At 35.6% G+C, this 24,301-nt stretch overlaps 1 protein-coding gene across 1 annotated transcript; it reads right to left on the bottom strand.

Annotated features, from left to right (window-relative positions):
• Positions 1 to 5,159: 5,159 nt before the first annotated feature.
• Positions 5,160 to 23,245, bottom strand: LOC149408778 (uncharacterized). The gene is made up of 7 exons (XM_089650451.1): positions 23,137 to 23,245; positions 20,690 to 20,811; positions 16,780 to 18,698; positions 14,717 to 14,840; positions 12,851 to 13,195; positions 9,858 to 10,205; positions 5,160 to 6,083 (listed from the first exon to the last, which is right to left on the bottom strand). The coding sequence occupies exons 2-6, from the start codon at positions 20,713 to 20,715 to the stop codon at positions 9,896 to 9,898; spliced, it is 2,724 nt and encodes a 907-aa protein (XP_089506577.1). The 5' UTR covers positions 20,716 to 20,811; positions 23,137 to 23,245; the 3' UTR covers positions 5,160 to 6,083; positions 9,858 to 9,895.
• Positions 23,246 to 24,301: the final 1,056 nt, after the last annotated feature.

Genomic DNA, 24,301 nt, shown 5'->3' with positions numbered 1-24,301 from the left:
GCATTTCGAGTAGACCTTACATATATCTCACATGATAATTGGCTGAATGGGTAGGCACACAACCTATCGTTAAAAAGCAGGCTAAATGTCGACAAGATCGTCGTGTGTTATCTATGTATTGACCTAGAAAGGGATGTAAATCCCCGACGGCGTGGGAGTTACAACGTTTTCTAGAGGTGGCACGTAACTTAGGACCTTGCGTGTCACATTTTCACGACTAGATTCGTGACAAGGGATGTCATGGCTTTCCCCTTCTACACTCAGTAAAGTAGATTTCCTGGAGGTGTTTGAGGTTGGGGCAATTCTGAAATTGGTGATGAGACCTGGTTTTCTTTATTCTGGCGTGACGGTTGCCGATTTGGAACAAGGGGAGACCCGGCCGGTTGTGATATCCAGACACGCAGATATCGATAGCCTTGCTCAAATTATCATCCATCAGTTTTGTTTGGTAAGAGGAGGAGTCAATCTTAGCTTGAAAAAAAATTCATTTCCTTTCCTCTCCTTCCCCTCCCAAAATATATACATGGATGGCGCCGACAACTAACACCATAAATTTATCGTATGTATATCACATATATAAAATCTAACACTTTATTATACTCACATTACCCTATGACAGGTAGAATCACGTAGCTAGTTTGAAGAGCAGGCGACTCAGAAAAATAAGGTTTATGAGATTGCTTTAAAACACAGCGGTAATGGAATCAACTCACTCTATCTCAAAAGAACCAAGGGATACCACACATACATAGATAACTAGGTTTCTAAACCGAGAAACAAAAAACCAACACAACGTTCGGTGAAGCCTTTTTATACTGAACCGTCACGTGAGATGAGTACGTTCAAGGTCGTACGTCACGTGGACAAACTAGGATGTACACACTTGAAGGGGTGTGTAATAAAGAGAGGAGCAAAGGCTTGTAGAGACGGCAGGGGAGGAATTTTCCATCCCTGCGAACACATATGCAAAGCCTTATGGAAAAGCTACCTATGGGACTTTAAAGAAAAATTATCGTAGAAAGAAGAAAAGGAAAAGTTTGAAGTAGAAAGGGCATATCATTACACGGTCGGAGAAAGCAGAACCTCCAGGCTTGATTGAAAGGTTCTTGCTATTTGATAGGAATTTGCCAAATTCAAGAAGGTGGATGGTTTTTCCTTGCTCAGTTTTTTGGGCATATACTATGAATGGGCCACGGGAATGAGGAGAATAAAAGTTTGTTGGAGGAAGTTGAGAAAGTGCTGGTGGGGACTGTGAAGTCGAAGGAGAGTCAAGTTTTATTGGGAAAGAAGGAGTTAATTTCCTTTTTTTGGTAGAAGTCAAAATGACAGAATCACTGTCAGAAATTTCGCCATTTTCCCCTTCTGGGGGGTCTGGAGAGGGATCTGGGGGCTTTGTAGGGGGTCCAGGAGGGAAATCTTCCTCAATTATTCACAACAGTAAACAACTACAATAATAGTATGGAAAATGACAGAAGTAAAAAAAGTTTATAAATATCTGGAAATCAGCAGCGAAAAGTGACTCCTGGAAGATCAGGAGGGAGAAGAAACCTCAAGGCACAACACACTACACTTTTTTTTGCCAGAAAACAAAAAAGAATGGTAAAAAATTAATTTTAGATAGAGCAGAACAAAACAACTGATGACAGCCAAATTTTATTGTTGCAAAATCTACGTCGTATGTTATAATTGAAAATTTTTAATATAAAACATTACAGTTTTTTAAAAAAATAATGTTTAACTTGTGTATTTTTATGTGGTTTAAAAATATTCAATTTCTAACTTCTCGAGATTTTTTTTCGGATAAAGCATCAATAAGGTTCCGTGATTTTTTTTTTTAGATTGAACAATTCATTTTCTATTCAAATCAGTTTCGATATTTTTGCTCATTAATGCTCACCAATCATAATTTGTCATTTCACAGGCACCACATACCAGATTTCCAGGTAGGAATTGTTCGAGACGTGGAGAAGTTTACCCAAGAAAGAAAGGTTTCAGGGAATATATAATCATATTTTAAGTAAATTTGAACGTCAAAATCTCATTGCATGCAGTGAAAAAAATTTGAAAAGCCAAGTACACTTAATATCTTTGAATGTAACCAAAAAGTGGATCGCAGCTTCTCGGATTTGATAAATTTTAGAATTAACATTAAAGATGTAGATTTGAATATAAAATTTAAAATGTTATTAACTATGGTAGATGGCAAAATTTGCAATGTAATGACTGGAAACAAGTCGACTATGTCGTGTTATATTTGTGGTGCCAAACCCAGTGAAATGAATACTACGGTTATCAATAGAGTTCCACGGCAAGAATTTTATTCCTTCGGCTTATCTACATTGCATGCCTGTATAAAAACTTTTGAATGTTTTTTGCATATCGCTTATCGAATACAACTCTGGCAAGTCAGAGGGGATGCAAATAAACTTATTTTAAGTACTAGAAAAAAAGAATTACAGGAACGGTTTAAAAGTGAAATGGGATTAATTGTAGATAAGCCAAAACCTGGGTTTGGCAACACAAACACTGTTTTTTTCGAGAGCACGAAAAGCAGGGGGGTATAACTCCGAGAAAAAAGTGGGTCAGAAAAAAAAGACACGGTTATCTCTATGGGTGACTTGTGACGTATATTTTCCACAAACCAATACGAACTTCATGCATGTTTTTAGGCCGCTGTCATTGGCCGATTTTAGGCTAGCCAATGGGTTGGCTCCGAATGAGAATTATATTGTCTATGGTTACGCCTTTTTTATAGTTTCTATCCTAGTCGATGGTGAGTATGTGTACATTACTTTCATGAGGAATTTATTAGAAACAATTCTTTCCAATTATACATAATATATTATCATACTAAATTGTCTATCTGAATCTGTTCAAATTTCACTTCCAATCTTCCAGTATAAACATTACTTTTATTAAATTGGAATAAATGGATTAAGAAAAACAAATAAAGAGCAAGTAATCATATCCTGCCCAAAAAAAGAATATACCAACACTCTTACGGAGGAAATTAAAAAACTCAATTATAACTTAGAAATAAATGAAATAAAAAAGAAAAAACCCAAATAATTTTGAAAGGACTCAAATCGAACTTGACGGAAGAGGAAATAATAAATGGGATACTCACACAAAACGAAGGGATTCAAGACATTGTAACGAAAAACGAAGAAAATAAAATAAATTTGATTACTGAAATAAAATACAAACATTCTAAGAAATACCAACGTGGTACTCGGGATCAAGAAGATGAAGAACAAAACAAATTCTCGAACTATATCGTGGAAACCAGCGGTACAACACGAAAAAATTTGCTATCCTTAGAAAAGATAAATATCCAGTACCAAAGGGTTAACATAGTGGATTGTGATCCTTTAACCCAGTGCTACCACTGCTGCAAATTCATGCACACAGCCGCCAGATGCCTAAATCGAATGAATCCATCGGTGTGCCCGCATTGCACGGGTGATCATACTTTTGCTAAATGCCCTGAAAGAGAAAAAACACCGGTTTGTGCAAATTGCACATCGCAAAATAAGAAATATGGCGAGAAAAATAAAACAGACCACACAGCTTTCAATAACTTATGTTCGTACAAAAATAAAATGCTGAAAGTAGCAAGAGACAGAATAGACTTCGAAGAAAAATGACAGAATTTTTATATAACGCACTAGACGAAAAAAATAATATTGACGAAAAAACATATAGCAGCTATCAAGAATATCGTACCCACCAAAACGATCTCAATCTCAGTCCTTTAATTCTACACATGAATATAAGAAGTTTGGAACGAAACATGGATGAATTTTTGACAACAGTAAATAATGATCTCAGGAAGCCCGCTTGCATTGTGTTAACGGAAACACATTCAAGTGGCGAAGTGGCGTACTATATACCGGGATATACCTGTGTATCTACTACAAACCGAATTAACAAAAACAGTGGAATCGTTATGTTCCTACAAAATAATTGTGACATATTGTGCGAGGAAGAAATTAATGTGAATGGAACAAACTGCTTACACGTACAAATGAAGTGTTATAACAAAAAAATTGATATTATCTCTCTATACAGAACGCACTCGTCTACTGTAGGTTTGTTTATAGAAGAATTAAGACATGTGTTATTAAACTACAGAAACGCGAATACAATAGTTTTAGGTGACATTAATTTAAATATATCGCACGATTATACATCGAACGATAAAGATAATTACTTAAATATGATGGCGGAATTGAATTATGTGTCGTGTATTAACTCTTACACCAGAAACGTCAATGGGCAACGTCCATCATGCATTGATCACATTTTCACAAATATCAAGGATATAAATAATTTAAACTCGGGAATTATAAAAACCTCAATTACCGACCATTACATGACTTTGCTACATTACAATTCAATAATACCTCAGGCGATAAACCAACATTGCGGACAAACTGCTAATAATAAGAAAGAAATATCTATTGTTAATATCGAATCTTTGAAAAATAAATTGTCATCGGAATTATGGTTAGATATTCTCCGAAGTGAAAACGTCAACGAGTGCTGTAAAATATTTGAAAATAGATTAACAAACTTTATAAATGATTCAAAACAAATTATTCCAAAAGGAAATACAGCAAAATTTCGTAAAATCAAACCGTGGATAACACATGGGCTTGTTGTGTCCATAAGACACAAAGAATGGCTTTATAAAGAAACAAAAAAAAACCACTAGACATTAAATTAAATGTTCATTTTAGAGAATACAAAAATAAATTAACCACGCTCATAAAAAACACGAAAGAAATTTATTATAAAAACAAACTTGATGATTCTGAAAATGACAGTAAGAAAGTTTGGAATATAATCAATGAAATCATGGAAAATAAACAAAAAACCAAAAGTAATACTATTAAGAGTGTAATACAAAACAATAACATAATTAACTGTATTGAAGAACCTAAAAAAGGAGCAAACGCTTTTAATGATTTCTTTGCAAATATAGGAAAGAGTCTAGCAGAAAAAATTACCGTGAAAAAAAAAATAATATGTATATTGAAAATATTCCGAATATAGAAACTAAACTTGAACTCTTCGAACCAACCAATCCGTCTGAAATTGTACAAATTATATCAAAAATGCGAGGTGGTTCTGCTCCGGGTTTTGACGGTCTCACCGTAAAAACACTAAAAATCATTAAAAATTATGTTTCTACACCAATCTCTCATATTATAAACAATAGCTTTAAGACAGGAGTTTTCCCGAGCTCGTATAAGAAAACCATAATCTCTCCAATATTTAAGTCCGGTAGCCCGGAGGACATTTCTAATTATAGACCCATTTCACTCTTATCTAATATATCGAAAATTTTTGAAAAAATTGCTAAAAAAAGACTAACTGCATTCTTAAATAAAAACAAAATTATAAATGAAAATCAATTCGGTTTCACAGAGGGAAAAAGTACCCAAGATGCCATTGCAAAAATTTCATCTAGTATTCAGAGTACCCTGGACAAATCAAATAAATGTATAGGAATTTTTATTGACTTAAAGAAAGCATTTGACAGCATTTCCCATGAAAAACTTATATTAAAATTAAAACAAAATGGCATTGACCACTTAGCCCTTAAATGGATAGAAAGCTACTTAACAGAGAGACCTCAAATTGTAAAATTAAACCAAACTTTTAGTACACCACTAACAAGTACATTTGGCATTCCTCAAGGCACGGTCCTCGGACCATTACTATTTTTAATGTATGTAAATGACATTTTCCAACAGAAAATCAAAGGTGAATTAATCTCTTATGCTGATGATACTGTTTTATTAATAAAAGGTCAAACATGGGAACTAGTTAACAAACTTGCAAATGAATGTATTAATATCTTAAAATCATGGTTTGATAATAACCTACTCACACTTAATGCTAAAAAAACAACATATGTATTATTTTCACTACAAAAAATACCTAAACACGAAGTAAATATCATAATCCATGATGAAAATTGTGACAATATCAACTGTCAACTACTTAATCCTATGTGTACTGTAATCAACTCTTCTTCTGAAATCAAATATCTTGGTGTGATCATCGATGAAAATCTGAAATGGAAAAGCCATATTAGGGAGTTAGTAAAGAGAATAAGGAAATGTATATATATATTTGTTAGGTTAAGAAATATTTTAAATGTGAAAATACTAAAAAATGTATATTATGCTCTTGTCCACTCCCTGCTTATTTACGGAATCATAGGTTGGGGAGGATCTTATAAAAACAACCTAAACTCAGTAAAAGTCTCGCAAAAAATTATTATAAAAGTAATACTTAAAAAAAACTCTACTTTCCCAACAAAATTGCTTTTTAAATTGTTTCCAGTACCAAATATTGATGATATATTTAAGCAAACTTCCACTATAAAAATGTGTAAAGAAAAAAATAACACAGAATATCAAGAATTTTATAAACTCATGAGAAATGGAAATCAATTTATTACGCCAATCTTTAAAACAACTCAAATGCAAAACCATTATATTTACCAAGCCATAAAAAACTACAATAATCTCCCTTCCGAATTGCGCTGTATTACGAACCAACAAGAACAAATAAATAAAATCAAACTTTTTTTCCAAAAAAACTTATATAAAACAAAAATAAAAATATATATATATATATTATTATTATAATATATATTATTATATTATTATTATTATATCTCATTATGAATTATGAATCTAAGTAAGAATCGTGGCTCCCTTATCAGGCACAAGAGTTCCTCTTTTCTGATAAGGTATACATGACCATATATGAACCTTAATATTATATTTTGCAAAATATGTATGTATTAATGTAACCCATATGATGTATATTAAAATAATAAAAAAAAAAAAAAAAAAAAAAATGAGGAATTTATTAGAAACTTATTTCCAATTATACATAATATATTATTATACTAAATTGTCTATCTGATATGTGTTCAAATTTCACTTCCAATCTTCCAGTATAAACATTACTTTCATGAGGAATTTATTAGAAACTTATTTCCAATTATACATATGTATTATTATACTAAATTGTCTATCTGATATGTGTTCAAATTTCACTTCCAATCTTCTAGTATAAACATTACTTTCATGAGGAATTTATTAGAAACTTATTTCCAATTATACATAATATATTATTATACTAAATTGTCTATCTGATATGTGTTCAAATTTCACTTCCAATCTTCCAGTATAAACATTACTTTCATGAGGAATTTAAGAAATTAGTAATATTTAATATATTTTAGAAACAATTATTTCCTACATAATGTAATGTGTCCATTATTGTGTGAATATAATACCTATGTAATTTAATTTAATTACAAAAATACGATTTGTTATATGTTTCCATTATTATTAGAGATAAACCTACATGTGTTTTGTATGTTATGTCATTTCCTAAATAAAAAATACATATTTATTAAAATATATGACTTCATTTATTTCTTTACTCCTTTTCCTTTTTTAACTGTGCTCATTTTAATAATTTTAACATTTTAATTTTCGTAAAACTTTCGATTTAAAACATAAAAACTTCATGGCGAAAATCGACTCCCGTGTCGCATACGAACACTAAAATATGACAGCACTGACTTCGTAATTCGGCGGTAGCGCGCCTAGGCCTGTTCTGTAGTAGGCCTTGTATGTGTAGTAGTGACGTATATTTTTCAGTTACTGACTTTTATCTATGGCAAACATTAGGACCCATGGGCTCAGTACTAAAAACCCGAAGATATTGATCTAGTGAGTGGTTCATTTATGACGAAAAGAGTGCCGAGATAACGGGTGTAGATGCGGGGCTCATCAAGAGGTTTTGCATAATTTTGAGTACAATAGCTTCTGGGTATAGCATTAACATCGAACATTTTGAACAGTATGTGCATGACACTAAGGAGTTATATCTTAACCTATATGATTGGTATACCATGCCAACAACTGTTCATAAACTACTATACCATTCATTTGATGTGATTAGTTCGTGCATTATACCTATTGGGCAGCTGTCAGAAGAGGCGCGATGGCGCGAAATAAAGACTGTAAGATTTAGGTAATTGCACACCAGAAAAATCGACCGAACATCAACAAACAGAGATATGTTAACCATGCTATTAATTACATCAGATCCAATAATAAATAGTTTTAGAGAGGTTCCAAGAAAAAAATCGAGCTCACTTCCCTCTGAAGTGTTAAATTTACTTGTTCCACCCAATTCCGAGTCAAGAACACAATGTTTGCGTACAACATAACTTAGATAGCATCTAGTTTCAATAAGCATTATGTTTAAGCACTTTCTCACAAATCTATTGGTTCTGTACTCTGTCTTAAAAAAATTAAAGATGTTTATGTGCAGTTAATTTCTCTCGCCGCAAATGACTCAGATAGCACTTTATTAGATAAGTAATAATTTTTTGTTTCGTTACTGTTCTTGCATAACTTTTGATATTATTATTTTATTTTCTGACTGTACTTTCTGCAACTAATACTTGTTTTTATTAAGTTCTGTTGCTAAATATGACTAAAATTGTTTTCCTAGATTAGTAATAATGATTGTTTTGATTATTTTTTATCATTTATTTATACTTTCGCAATTGTTTCGTGATTTGTATTATATTTTTTGACTGTGCTTTTACATATTTATTATTCTCAAAATAGACATATTTTTAACTTTTTAAATTTGTTTTCTTTAAAAACCTCAAATACGGTATTAATACTGTTATTAATTATTTAAAAGATTTTTTTCCGATTTTTTTTTTTTTTTTTAGAAATAAATAAAATTAATCACTTTCAACCCAAATTTTCAATACATTCAGATTAAATACTCCCTACAAGAGGGTTCCAAACACTTTATAATTATAAAAGAGTTTTTCCGTCTAGCTTGTATGAAACGAAACACTGTGCGACGTCACCAAAGCGCCACCATTCTAGGACCAAAATTTAGGTCGGAGTCGACCCCTACACCCTACACGTGATTGGTTTATTTATGCCCTACACCAGGGGTCTCCAAACTACGGCCCGCGGGCTGTGTCCGGCCCGCCAGTGTCATCCATCCGGCCCGCGACATCTTATGACCATTTTCATCAATCAGGCCCGCGAAAACTAATGGCTCAATGACAACTAATTACTCAGAAGGGGCGAATTCACCGCGAATTTTTTCGTGCGAATATATATGCTCATTGGTGAGGTACTGGGCACCAATACATTGCGTCCACAAGTATCGCGCGAAAAATACGGGCGCAAATCGTGTGTAGTTCGCCAGACCTACGTCCAGTTTACGCGGGAACTGCAGAGCGAGTACACGTATCAAGGGAAATGGAGCGGCAAAATTGTGACGATTGAATTGATGCAATATACGCGCGAAACGATACGAAAGAGTTAGCGCAACACGGCATAACACCCCAAAAACAATAGCGAAAGAGTTAGCGCAACACGGCATAACACCCCAAAAACAAACAACAAAAAAAACTTGTAATATGTTTATTATAGTCCGCCTATCGGTATTTGCCCATACCTGTTTTCTTTAAATACACCCGACATCTCTCGCTCCCTTGCACATAGGAGTTGAATGGGGCGGAACAGAAGTAGATTTTCAGGGTCATAAAAACCCTCATTCTAGGAATTGAATTATTACAATAACAAATTACATACTATCCTTTTGTTGAAATACCGATGTAAACGAAAGGCAAAGAAACCCGGCTGAAGTGTGTTAATACTTGCTATGCGAATAAGATGGTACTCTTTAGCTTTTGGTAATTTCACTACACAGAAAAATAATAGCATTTCGTTAAAATTTACTTTAAAGTTTATAAAGCCCATTGATAAAGTAATTACAATTACCGTTTGACTGGTCCCGAAGAATAGCCTCCTGGGAATTGTCACATCTGGTGCTGCTTTCGCCGGAGATCACAGTCAGAGTCTTCGTCAAAATTCTTCGCCAGCTTCTTGGTGGAATTGCGCTTCAGATTCTTCGGTGAGGACTTATTCTCAACGGATGATCGCCGAGGAGTGGCTTTCTTTGGCGTTTTACCGGGAGTCCTCTTGCTGGACTTCTTCGCGGAGGAGCTTCTCCGCCTCCCAGGGGGTTTGTCTTTGTCTGGAGTGTCGGGGAGCGAGGTCAGGTCCATCACTGGGCCGTTGGAGGTGCTGGCTTTGTCAGTCGGGAAGTATCGCAGTACTTTCTTCTTCCTGCAAAATAATTTGTAAATTATAATACAGTTTTGTGTCAGAATCAATATCGACTGTGCTTTGGTAAAAAGCTTCAAGCCACAAAAAGAAAATTTTACAGGAGACGATAAAGACGAATATTTACAGATTCGTAAAACTAATTAAAAGTCTTGAAGTTTATGTTTTTAGCTGCATATTTAAATATTGGCGCCACATTAATTTGGTTCGCTCTTATGTCGCCAGAGGTGCGCTCTGTCGGCCAACAGGGAAACTACTCCAGCTGTCATGCATATCGGCAGGTAAAGAGTGGATTAGCTGGACCTGCTGGACACGCGAGAAGTGGCAGCCCACGGTCCGAACTGCCAGAGCCAACGGCTGGGATTTTAAGCTGCACAATGCACGATATAACCTTACTCCTTATTGGATGTTATTATTGTAATGGACCGTGAAGACAAATTATATTTCATCATAACCATTTACTTGGCGTTTTATTATTGCTAACAATATGAAAGTGGTTATTTTTTTTTCCAAATTTTGATGTAAAATATTGCAATGCTATTTGTAAGTGAGTTATTTGAGGGTTGAGTAATTTCATCTACAGATTTCTCGAAATAACATTTTTTTTTTCTCAACAAATTTAGTTTTTAGTATTAAAAATGCCTTAATCAGCAAAAATTACTCTAAAATGTTGTACTTCGAAGACTATCCTATACGAAACCACTGAAAAGTAACATTCCCAAATAATGTGGCTTTAACCCTTAGGAGCCGGAGCCCTGCATTTGCAGTGTTGAAGAATTGTGCCCACGCACTACACGAAGCACTACAATTGCAGTGTCGACCTTACACCTTCAGTTTGCCTTTGGATATTACTTCTACTGTGTTTGTTAAACACAAACATCAAAATGTAACTATATCAAGTAGAGTCTGTCTTTATGTTGGTCTTAATAAAAATATTTTTTATTTATTGAATATTTAAGGGTTAATGTATTTTGAAAAATTCTGTGGGTAAAATGAAGAATGTGTGGATGAGTCAAAAAGTTTGAGTAGCCAAGTCCAATTACATAGTTACATATTAGGGGTAGGCAGAGAGAGTGGACTGCCAAACAACTTCATCTCAGCACACACTCTTTGCCTAATTCACATCACATCATCTTATAACATATTATGTACTCTTCTGTTATTCTGACTCTTGACGTGGCTGTCCCAAGTTATTAATTAACCATGCCATCGCTTCCATGAGGAACTGTACAATTTTTACTATTCATATGATATGAATAGTAAAAATTGTACAGTATTCATCATACATAACTTAATTGTCTTAGGACGGGTTGTTTCGGAGAACTTGAACAATTCTTCAAATTTCAAAGTTAATTTTCAAGTTCTGTGAATGATATTTTTAAGTTCTGTTTTTATTTCAGTTCTGTCAATCAACTAGCCTATTGTTTCTGCTATCGTGGTACGAGAACACGCCGTCAGATGGAATGCAGGAAAACACTTCTTCTTCTTGACATATAAATTTATTAATTCACAATATAATCGCAGAGGATCTTATTTTCCTCTGCTAAAACTTAAACTGAAAGAAATAAAGGTCTAGTTTCCTCTATTCTTCAGTTTTACCTAGGTTTACATAAACCTAGTGATTATCTCACGACTGACAGCGTAGGTACGTCTGTACCTACCCGTTATAGCAACACTGCAATACTGTCCTTTTTCTGGGAGGTATCTGTATTTAAACTAAATTCTGAAGGACATTTTACCAAAATAAAGATGTTCCACCCGCTCGTTGGCAAACAACATTCTTAACATAAAATAAAATGCATTTAACTATTCTTAATGATACAAACGTGACTTAAACAATAGAAATATTTTAAAGGAATTATTTTGAGGGAGATGAAACTTTATTTGGGGTTTTTATTACTATGGGACAGGGGTGGGAAAGGTATTGGCAAATATTTTTAGGCATAATGGTTTAACTAGGGTCATCATAAAATCGAAGGCGAACAGCTCTATTTGAAAACTGCCGCCGCTTGCAGTAAAATGTCACCAATTCTTAAATCATAAATGATACAAACAAGGCAATATGTTTATAAAAATACCAGGCCAATGAATTGTTTTATTGTAGGGTCGAATGTGCAAATGTGGGAAACTGCACTTACTTTGAAAATACGAACTGTGGGAATGCGCCTGAAGGCTAAATTTTATTGAGCAATAGTAAACGTCGCATTCTGGAAGATACACCTATAATAATATAATTTGAATAGGACTTTCACAGAACCCGTAAATGAACGTTGAAATTTGATGAATTGTTCAAATTCTCCGAAACAACCCGTCCTTAGTAACAATCTTAAGTGGTAAATTAAGGATGTCCACTGATTCTGTATAATTATTTCCCCCCATAAGTATTCTGAACAATGAGGAGTACAAATGGTAGTTAGTCCCAGAATTTAAGCACTGAAATAAATCTAGTATTGCATGGTGGAATCGGCACACATACACCTCAGGAATCTCATTTCAACAGCATTCAATCCTTTCTCTGCCCGTTCGATGCCTCACTGCCATACATCGTGATAGGCATAGCACTCCATTGTGGACTGCTAGCCTTGCTAAATTAGCCTAGAAAAATTAGACGAGTTTAAATATAAACTAACTAGCGCATCGCTATTTACCTTTTCTTTTTCTGATTGGGGTTAGGAGGCTGGCTGGAAGTGGCACTCGTTAGGTTGCTAATCTGAATGTTCTGGAACGCCATGTTGGCCATCACGGTGGGCCGCATGCGGTCGGGTGGCTTGAGCGACCCATACCTGCCCACGGCGTACGGCTGGCGAACAGCCGCACGAGCCGCCGTGTGGCTGCTTCCGGAGTTGGGATGTTGGAAGTTGGGATTGATGAAGCGGGACTTGTTGGAGTAACTTGTTGACGGACGCGGCTTGAAGATGCTGTCGGTACCCGAGTCGGGCAAGATAGATCCTCCAAAGTGGTTAACCATATTGTGATTAGTAATCGGTATCAATCTGCGGACAACACAATAGTTAGTATATTTTTTAATAGTAAATTTTTGAATCAAAAAAGAAATACTGCTATTCATAAAAAGTAAAATAAAAAAGTAATGGTTAAAGATTATAGAGATCAGAAGAAAGATAAATGGTTAAGGGAATAATGGTTAAAGAATTCATAATCTGCTCTTTTTTTTGTTATTTGTTTTTGGGGTGTTATGCTGTGTTGCGCTAGCGCAACACGGCTCAACAAATAACAAAAATACTGTTGGCCGTGAAAATCTTAAATCATAATCTGCTCTTTCGTCGATGACGCTAATTTAATTATTTTTGGGAAAAAAAACTTTTTTGTAAGTTACGCGTTATTAAGATGAATTATTTGTCTACGCCTGTAAATACATAATACAAATAAATAGACACAAACTCAATTCTTTTAAGAAAGTCGTTCAAAAACAATATTGGATTGAATCACCGATACAGGCACTGCCTCCCCAAACTGAAAAATCTCCATAAAAAAAAATTTAACAAAAAAAAAGTATTATACTGCCCTGATGAGGCTACGGTTGTAGCGAAACCCGGTCGGCATTAAGTATTTACCCATAAGTGATGTTTACAAAGTTACTGTTTAATTTTAAATTATAATGTCACATCACAAAGTAACCGCTTCATATGAAGAAAAAAAAAAGTCGAGATGTCGATGTCGCCAAAAAAGATGTCGCCACTTCCGTTTGCATTTCGCACTTGGACGGGCCCAGGCCACAAATAAATAAGCACAAACTCGACAACCAAGAAAACATTAAAATATTATATAATAGGTGGACATAAAAGTACAATAAGAAGGAAACCAAAACCAAACAATTACCGGGAAACTTCAAAACCTGGCTTATTATAGTACCTATATAGAAATTACATCAAAAAGTCCCAATTTTGAAGTAATTGTATCAAACATGAAGCAACATCATTTCTCCAAAAACTGAAAGGGAAACCTGTAAATATGAATTTTTGTTTGATCCAATTTGAGAATTTTATTTTGTTTGTCTATTACATACTTACTATTTTCATGTAACTTTTTTTTTATTTTCCGTGTAAATTAATTCAATAAATAATGTTTATTTAAATATACATTGATTGTCTTCTTTTCGAAATGGCGGGAAGGGGTAATATCGACTTAAGCAACAAAATTTTGGGGTAATGGTTAAAAAAGTTCCCCGACCGCTGATTTAAGTGATGGGAGCTATGAATTTTTAATTTCAGGTTTCCTTCCGAGTGAACATATCTTATCTCCATCAATTAAAATATTTTTTTAATGTTCAACTACAATAGCTTAAAGTCGCCCAAATTAATTTTCAATTTCACCAAAACTGGCTAGCAAAAATACAATTTAAAAAAAAACACGCAAATGCCAGCAATTGGAAAATGAAAACTGCTAATTTTTATAGGCTCTACATAGAAAAGAAAAAAATCTGAAATCTGTGTATTTTCAAATACAGTACGCTACAGAAGAGTTAAGAGGAGAAGAGAAATGAAATGTGAAATCACCTGGATGCCATTATATTGCTGACGGGGAAAACATTTTGAGAAACAAATGGTGGCGGCACTTTGTAGTTCTTCTTGGACATCTTTAAATCTGGTACAATCATCACACCATTTGCTTTCACCACTCCTGAAAATACATAAGCATTTAATATTAATTTTTGAGAACTTTTCAAACACCAAATTAGGCAGATAAAATATTTTAGGCAGGGGCTCTCACGAACTTTATCATTAACAATTATTTATATTTTAGTCTACATTCACTAAATACTTAGTCGTATATTACCAATTCAACTATCTGTGGACATTTATAATTGGTCTGTTTCTTTTCCATTCTCCGCTGTGTATTAAATTAATATTAAGACTGTTTATGTGTAGAATAATTTTCTCAGTTACCCGCGTAACGTAGTCCTTAAAAGGACTTTTTAACTCCTGACGTTTCGGACAGATCTCACTGTCCATTTTCAGAGGCCTTATGTCTTGAGTTTTGTCTCAAACTGAACGCTTTCGCGTGTCTGTTCGGTCCAGAAGTTTAGGTACAAGTAGGCCTCTGAAGATGGACAGTGAGATCTGTCCGAAACGTCAGGAGTTAAAAAGTCCTTTTAAGGACTATGTTACACCTGTGAAAACAAACCTTAACCATAACACATATTTATATTTTTAGTAATTTTTAGAAAACAATTTTAAATGAAGGAATAACAGTTCTTCGCTCTAGTTCATTTTTATCCAACAGACAAAAAAGGTAAATCGGGAGAAATAGCGCTTCAAAGATTTTTTTACGAAAAATGCATATACAATGAAATTAACTTAATTATAAGCTTACTAAAATGATTAAGGACGGGTGGTTTCGGAGAATTTGAACAATTCATCAAATTTCAACGTTCATTTTCGGGTTTTGTGAAAGACTTATTCAAGTTCTGTTTTTATATCATTGTAGGCTAGTTGCTTGACAAAACTGAAATAAAAACAGAACTTGAAAAAATCTTTCACAGAACTTGAAAATGAACGTTGAACTTTGATGAATTGTTCAGATTCTCCGAAACAACCCGTCCTTAAAGTGATAGAAATTATAATTTTTATGTAAAATTCGATCCAAATATTTAAAATTACGCAGAAAACACGTTTTTAATATGGATGTAGGTACGACAAAGTGTTTTGGATAAACATGCTCGGAATGTTGTTGATTTTGGTGGACAAACTGCGTCTTGAAAACAAATTAAAAATAATTTCTCAATTTTTTTTGTTCACTTGTATCGTATAAATAAATGCTTTTTGAGAAAAATTGCATACTTGTTGTGGACCAAAACGAACTAGAGCGATGAGTTTACAGACTGAAATTAACAAAATTTATTATAAGAGGCAATCGGTCACACTCTTTTATAGTCCATTCTTCTCATCCTCTTACGCCGTCTCTTTCATACTAGACATCAATTATGTGGTTACTGGATAAAACAGAACAAAATAAAATAGCAGGTTAGTTTGGGTCAGGTTAAGTAAAGATTAGGTGTTTCGTGACTCTGAATTGTTTAAACGCTTTTTCCGCTCGAACCAATAAGGAGGCTAGGATTCAAATTTTACTGGTTTGAATCTGCGCAGTGTTGCTTTGATTTGAATCGAGCCGCCCCCACGCCGTAGCGAAAACGTCAGCTAATGACAGTCGACGAAAGCACCGTACTGAGAAAAAAACCGATGTGTCAATTCAATTTCTAGCCGGAGTTATAATTAGTTCAATCTTAAACGAGTGCCTGTGAATTCCTCCACCATACGAGCGCTGCCAAAAGAACCATATCATCGAACATCACAACCAACTCTTCCGTAAGTCACATTAGCGAATACCTATCTTTTTGGTTCAGCGAACAGAGCGTTAATTTACATAGGCACATACCTGCCTAGATTATAACCATTATAATCTAACTAACCCATGTGTCGATAGTCTGCGCGATTATCGCATAAGATTGTTTTTTTTTTCCTTCAATTTATCTTCACATTATAATATTGTCACTGTTCTGTTTTGTCATGGAACCCCGGTCGTGACAATGTCTACTATATATTATTACATATTTACTTACTTTGTTGTTCTCTTTCCGCTTCATACTCCAGCCACGCCAGTTTCCTATCGTCCTCGTCCAACTGTTCCTCGAAGAGGTCCCTCAGAAGGGAGTCATGTTCGGGCATGCTCCAAACATACGGCAGACAAGTACCATTGCCACCAGCTACCGCCTTCCCTTTGCCACCGGTCAGTTGGTTGTCCAACATGACCATTGAAGATGATATCCTCTCAGTGTTGTTGGTTGCTTGACTGTCACTGGAAGCTCGGTTAGGCAGCATGACTATCGAAGAAGATGTCTCCCCAAGACTGTTGAAGCTAGTTATTTGACTGTCACTGAATGCTTTGTTAGTCAACATGACCATGGAAGATGATACCTCATCGGTGCTCTTGGTAACTTGACTGCCATCTGATGCTGCGTTAGTCAGCATGACTATGGAAGATGATACCTTCTCGGTGCTCTTGAGAACTTGACTGTGATCTGATGCTGGGTTAGTCAGCATGACTATGGAAGATGATACCTTCTCGGTGCTATTGGTAACTTGACTGTCATCTGACGCATGGTTAGTCAACATGACTATCGAAGAAGATACTCTCTCAGGACCATTCAAGCTGGTTACTTGACTGTCACTGGACGCTCTGTTAGTCAAAGTGACCATCGAAGATGATATCTTCTCAAGATTGTTAGAGATGGATAATGGTTCACTGGCTGACCGGTTAGTAAGCATGACCATTGAAGATAATATCCTCTCAGTGTTGTTGGTTGCTTGACTGTCATCTGACGCATGGTTAGTCAATATGATTATCGAAGAAGATACTCTCTCAGGACCATTCAAGCTGGTTACTTGACTGTCACTGGACGCTCTGTTAGTCAAAGTGACCATCGAAGATGATATCTTCTCCAGATTGTTAGAGATGGATAATGGTTCACTGGCTGACCGGTTAGTAAGCATGACCATTGAAGATAATATCCTCTCAGTGTTGTTGGTTGCTTGACTGTCATCTGACGCATGGTTAGTCAACATGACTATCGAAGAAGATACTCTCTCAGGACCATTCAAGCTGGTTACTTGACTGTCACTGGACGCTCTGTTAGTCAAAGTGACCATCGAAGATGATATCTTCTCCAGATTGTTAGAGATGGATAATGGTTCACTGGCTGACCGGTTAGTAAGCATGACCATTGAAGATAATATCCTCTCAGTGTTGTTGGTTGCTTGACTGTCATCTGACGCATGGTTAGTCAACATGACTATCGAAGAAGATACTCTCTCAGGACCATTCAAGCTGGTTACTTGACTGTCACTGGACGCTCTGTTAGTCAAAGTGACCATCGAAGATGATATCTTCTCAAGATTGTTAGAGATGGATAATGGTTCACTGGCTGACCGGTTAGTAAGCATGACCATTGAAGATAATATCCTCTCAGTGTTGTTGGTTGCTTGACTGTCATCTGACGCATGGTTAGTCAACATGACTATCGAAGAAGATACTCTCTCAGGACCATTCAAGCTGGTTACTTGACTGTCACTGGACGCTCTGTTAGTCAAAGTGACCATCGAAGATGATATCTTCTCCAGATTGTTAGAGATGGATAATGGTTCACTGGCTGACCGGTTAGTAAGCATGACCATTGAAGAAGATATCTTATCTTTGTCACATATCTTACTTTTGTGCAAGGCATTTGTTGGGTTATCCGGGGCCAGAATATCGTCTTTAGACATGTTAGTATTGTCATTGAAGTTTATAGGATTATTGTTGTGTTCTGTGGCTACTTTGTCAACGATAGACACTTCGGCAGCGGCCCAACAATCAGTTCCTTTAAAGTTTTCAGAATTACGTTGTTTACTCTCCAAGCGGGTGGCGGCCAATACTCTGGCCAGAACATGATCAGATGGGAAGCTTGGGATTGGCTGCGGTCCGTTTGGAATGGGGTTAATACTGAAAATAAAAAGTAATAAATAATAAAATCCCATATCAAAAAGGTCATCTACAAAATAAAGTTGAAATATCTGACGGTGAGCATAATAAGATTTCACATGGCATAGTTGAAGCGAAGCAGTGACAATTGATAGATACTCAAAATAAATACATGCCCAATACTTGGTTAAAAACTAAATGAAACAGCTCAACTCAACAATTGAGCTGGAGAACGACTTTCTGGCTGTTGTGTTTTCTTCTTCCTACAACATACACATTTTACCGGCATATTAATGGAAGATGCTCCAAAGAATTCCCTTGTGCACGCACAACGGGGAAACATGCCGAACGCGAGCCTAGCACATTTGTACAAGGTTGACAGTCACCATACGAGAAAGGATAATTTTTACCAGTTGTGTTCAACAGCTCTACTCTGAAACGGTTTGGCGGGTTCTGTTTTTACTCCTTCCTACAGCACGGGTCTCTTTAAAGCACGGCTTCACACTTCTTCATCTCTTTAAAAGACCCATTCACATACAGCATTCCCAGAGGTGTCTGATTTGGGCTCTGAGGCCGACAGGGTTATTTATTTATTTATTGGATGATTTTTATAGCGCCGCTTTTGCGAAATATCACCTCAGGGGCGCTGTACAGTTAATGCAGATATTACAAAAAAAATAATATAAATATTACAAATTGAAATTAAGTTAAATAAAATGATGTACAGAAACAGGTGACACGGAGATGGAGAGTCTGCTGCAAGAATCCTAGGTGGTGAGGAAACTGGACCAGCTGCTGCAGCGAGAGAGTCCACCGCGTCCACCGACAGTGCCAGCACGAGGTTCGTCATCCTTCCAGGTATGTGTCTGCTGCTAGGTATGAGCGCTGATACAATGTCCTCTCATGGATTCCAGACCTTGGCAGCACCGCTGTGACATTCGACGAAGGTAGAGGATGGAGACTCTGCAGCAAGAATCCCAGGTGGTGAGGAAACTGGACCAGCTACTGCAGCGAAAGAGTGCACCGCGCCACCAACAGTGCCAGCACGAGGTTCGTCATCCGTCCAGGTATGTGTCTGCTGCTAATTAAGGTGATTTTGAACAGACAACCGAAATGTGGCATGGAGAGAGGTAAAAAGGAGATTTGTACATACAGTGGTGCCTCACACAACGAACGCCTCGCACAGCGAATGCTGCACACAACGAACTTCCTTTTCGTTCATTTCACGGTTCATACAACGAACTTCGCTTCACACAACGAAGTCGCCCGATCTTCTACGATCACTGCCGATTAATTGCATCCTCCCGCGCAGGCAGTCGTTAGACTCGTTAGTCACTGCGTAGTACGCTTTACATACGCACGTATCGCAGCAATCGTTCTTCATTACGAATTAAATCGCACACGTATCACGGCAGTCGTCCTTTTAAGATAAACTCAACATTTTTTTATATGATGGGTTCTAAAAAAAGCAGGAAGGTGATTTCTCTTGAAATGAAACAGGAAATAATTAGAAGGAGTGAATGTGGGGTAAAACAGTGTGAAAGCAGTTCAGGAGTTTACCAATGCCCACTATCCGGATTCCGCTGAAGCAAACAGGATCAACGACCTGTACTCCGATACTCTTGTCCGTTATTTCCGGCAGATGTTGAAGAAAAGAGAGAAACAAACGACTTTGGACAGGTTTTTCACTGCACCATCGGCGGAAAATGGATGAAGATGTGCAAGATTCGATTATTTCTTAAAATTAAAAAATGTGTGTTTTTTTCATTATGTTTTTAGATGTATCTAAATAAAAATAATAACAAAAAAATTATCTTTTTTTTATGTCATCTTACCATATTTTATGCTACAGAACGAATTATTTTTTTTAACATGTATTGTTATGGGAAAACGCGTTTCACATAACGAACTTTTCGCATAACGAACTTGCTCCTGGAACGAATTAAGTTCGTTGTGTGAGGCACCACTGTATTTGTTTTTGGCTTTACTGTATCTGTATCTCAAATATTTACAAGTAGAGTTCACTGAGCTCCGCCATGTTGTAATGCCGGTCCACTTGCTGTTCGTCCACCACCCGGAAGGCGACGGCTTGTTTGGTGACAGATCTTTCGTAGATCTTCTCTTCAATTGTACCCTGAAGACAGTAATACAGTTAAAACTCTTCAATGTTTTAAAAGATGTAAATCGATATCAGAAGCTAATCTATTTAGCAATAATAAACATCTCCCAACTGGCAGAAAAATTAGAAGCTTGGTCCGACAGGTAGGAAGATGAGTTTAAAATACTTTGCATGTTGGGCAACGGTTTTTATGAGATCATTATCGTGATTCATTTTTGGATTACATTGGAACCCTCTTAAGAGGTTTTCCAAGGGACCGGCAAAAAAAACTTCTTAAGCAGGAAAACATCTTAAGAGGGTTTTCAATTTTCTCTTAATTTTGTATCAAATTGACATCCAATTGAAGGATTTTTAAATATTGTAATTGTATAATAGGTAGATGAAATAAAACATATGTTTCGTCTGCTTGCTACAAAAAGTTCACTTTAAGTTGATTTTAAACAAAAAAAACTGTCTACTTATACCAAATAAATGTAAAGAAGATAAGCTAACTTAAAATACCAAATACCAAAAAAAAAACTAAAATGTTTATTACGAAAAGGGGGATGAAAGTGAAATGTAACAGAGCAACCACCAACCACGAAACGTAAACCCAAACTAAAAGTATATTTTCATTTGCATGATAAGGAAAGATGTCTAAAATATTAACAAAAGGGATAAGAAAAGATGACAAAAGTCAAATGTTTCGTCCTAATGCTAGGTCCCATTTAATGTAGAGTGTCAGATTAAGTCATTTTTACAAAGTGTTTAAAATTTACACCAGTCAAAAAATATTATAAATAACCCCCAGCAACGCCGGGTACACGTTGGCTAGTTAGGAATAGACATAATTTTTGAAAACAAACGAAAAAAAATTAACATGGTCAATCTTACGTTTTTTCGTCAAAACACTAAATTAAAATTACTGAAACGAACAAACGACAAAAACAACATATTTTAATAAAAAAATGTATTTATATGAATAATGCACATATAATAGGAATTGGGGAATTTTTTCGAATGTTTGTTCTACACGAGGGTAGATAAAATAAATCAGATTGTCGGGTTGATCTAGACGGAATATGAAGATTTATTAAATTGGTAAGTTCTGGTAATAATTAATTATAAAAATGCTTAGATATTTGATTTGTTCGTCATTGAAAGGATGAATAATTATTCTTCTCAGTTTGTGTCAAATATTTATAAATTATTAGGTACATTTGATAAGATAAAATAAAATGTCAAAGTGCGTGATTACGAATTGGTGGGATTTTTTCATTGAGAGTTGAAAGTTAACAAAATATTAATATTTTTTATTCTATAAACGGTATGAAAAGTGATGTGACAGTTTTCTTACTCATTACCTACACAAAATAAATGTGTTATAAACACAGACATAGGAATATTCATATGTCTATGGTTATAAACATATCGAATTCTATCAAAATTGAGGACGTTTTGAGTCAAAATGTTAGTTTTTTTGTTAACATTTTCATCTTAAAAAAATATTTTTTAGAAATACCTATCAATGTGTATTTCATCAAGTAGAAACATTTCAAAGGTATTTTTATTTAATTTCTAAAATGGTATTTCTTTTTACGACAACTTTTAAAATAAGCAAAATATAGAACATCTTAGATAGGTACCTCGGGAGCATTCTTGTTGGTAAAAACATTTTAAAACCTCTTGTGTTAAATACCTAATGGCGCGGATACGCTTGCGAGCCGTTAATATTAGTACGAGAGCCCACGACCAAAATTTTTGTCTCATAGCAATATGGCCAAAACCGCATCAAATCGATAGATACGATTATCCTGAACTCGAAAATACCAATATCAGACATTTTCCGCGTAGCGTTTGATCTGACCGAATTTTCAAAATTGTCAAAGAATTTTACCGAACTGCATCATAGCAATAGGTATGTCTGATTTGCAGACTGTAGTTGAATGATAGTTCTGAGATACCGGAAACATATTTTTCAGATGTTAGTGGTGTAGCGCAAACCCGTAAAATCACTTAAAAAAATTAAAAATGAGACAAAAAAAATGTCTCATAGCAATACGTCTGAAAATCTTTTTTATTAGTAAATTTTGGTTATTTGATGCGAACAAAACAATTTTCAGACGGAAATGTGAACGCATTAAATTTTGGGGTAAGCTTCGGTTTATGGGTGAAATTCCTAAAAATTAAAACTAGTTATTTTTATACTAACTTTGGGCCGGGGAATCCGAATCTGGAAGAATTAGGTGGCGGCAAGCAATATTAACTGAATTACACGACTTTAAAATTTCGGCGCACAAAAAATTTAACTGGCCATTTTGAACGCTTTTTGACAATAAAAATAGTTATCTTTATACTAACTTTGGGACGGGGAATCCGAATCCGAAAGAATTAGGTTGGGGCAAGCAATATAAACTGAAATATACGACTTAAAAATTTTAGATGCAAACAATATACAACGGCATTGCCGATGCGTTTTTTTGACAGTAAATCCATAGAAAAATAACCAAAGATATATAAAATTAAGTGTTGCTAGTAAGCAATAATATCAATAACGTAAAATAACATGTTTATAATTTCAGTAATATTTCATATTCAAACAGTTAGATTTAGGTTTATTATCACGAAAGGTGAGTTTTTATGTCGGGGGAGACGAAAATATATGCATTTTATATTTTAATTTTGCTGAAAACAGGTTTTTGGTAATCATGGCATCAATACGAGAAGTTGAAAAAAAAAATTATCCGTATTGCTATTGTAAGAAAGGTTTTGGGTGGTACGCCTGCTTGTTGAATGCGTAAGAGCGAGATGACTGATAGGGGTATAAAAGATGACGGATGCATCTACTCGCTCTCTTTTACCAAACCGACAGCTCAGAGATAAGACGTAGACAATCCGTACTAATTGTTAATAAATCATTATATTGGAACACGCGTTATAATTATTGTGTTCCACAAAGTCTGTAAATAACAGAATAACAGTTATTTAACAGTGGCGCAGCCTACGGAAATCAGTAAAACATTGATTAAAAGAATCAACGCGCGAGATTTCGCTCAAGGAAATACGCGATATTATCGAAAAGTTCGGATTGCAACATATTATTCGGGTCGGTAAAAAAGGCCGGACCGAAAATATTGTTTTCTTCACTGAAAGGAGTGAAGAAGAAGAAGAAGCCACCGGAGCCAGCCAGCTTCTCGGAAGGGGGAAGCACGGAAGGTCCAGGGCGTCAAGCGGCAGCATCTCCAAGGGTCAAAGGATCGGAGGGGTCCGGGCCACAAGAGTGGTCTGGGGGCAGCCATCAGCAGCACCAGGGTCAAGGATCGGTGTTGCCAGGTCTCAGAGCGGTCTGGGAAGAGCCATCCAGCAACAAGGGTCAAGGAGCGGTTTCCTGAGAGGGTCCAAGGAGCAGATTGGAGAGCGGAGAAATCTTTGGGAAGTTTTTTTTTCTGTTTTTCTTTTCTTGTCTTGTGGGTACCTTCTGGGTAGAGGAAGCATGGAGTCAGGATTGGGGTCCTTCAGTTTGCGT

Source organism: Hesperophylax consimilis, unplaced genomic scaffold, assembly GCF_061612785.1.
Source record: "Hesperophylax consimilis isolate HC1 unplaced genomic scaffold, BYU_Hcon_1.0 scaffold_71, whole genome shotgun sequence".
Lineage (NCBI taxonomy): Eukaryota > Metazoa > Arthropoda > Insecta > Trichoptera > Limnephilidae > Hesperophylax > Hesperophylax consimilis.
The sequence above is the reverse complement of the archived record's forward strand: the minus strand, read 5'-3'. Positions and strand labels throughout refer to the sequence as shown.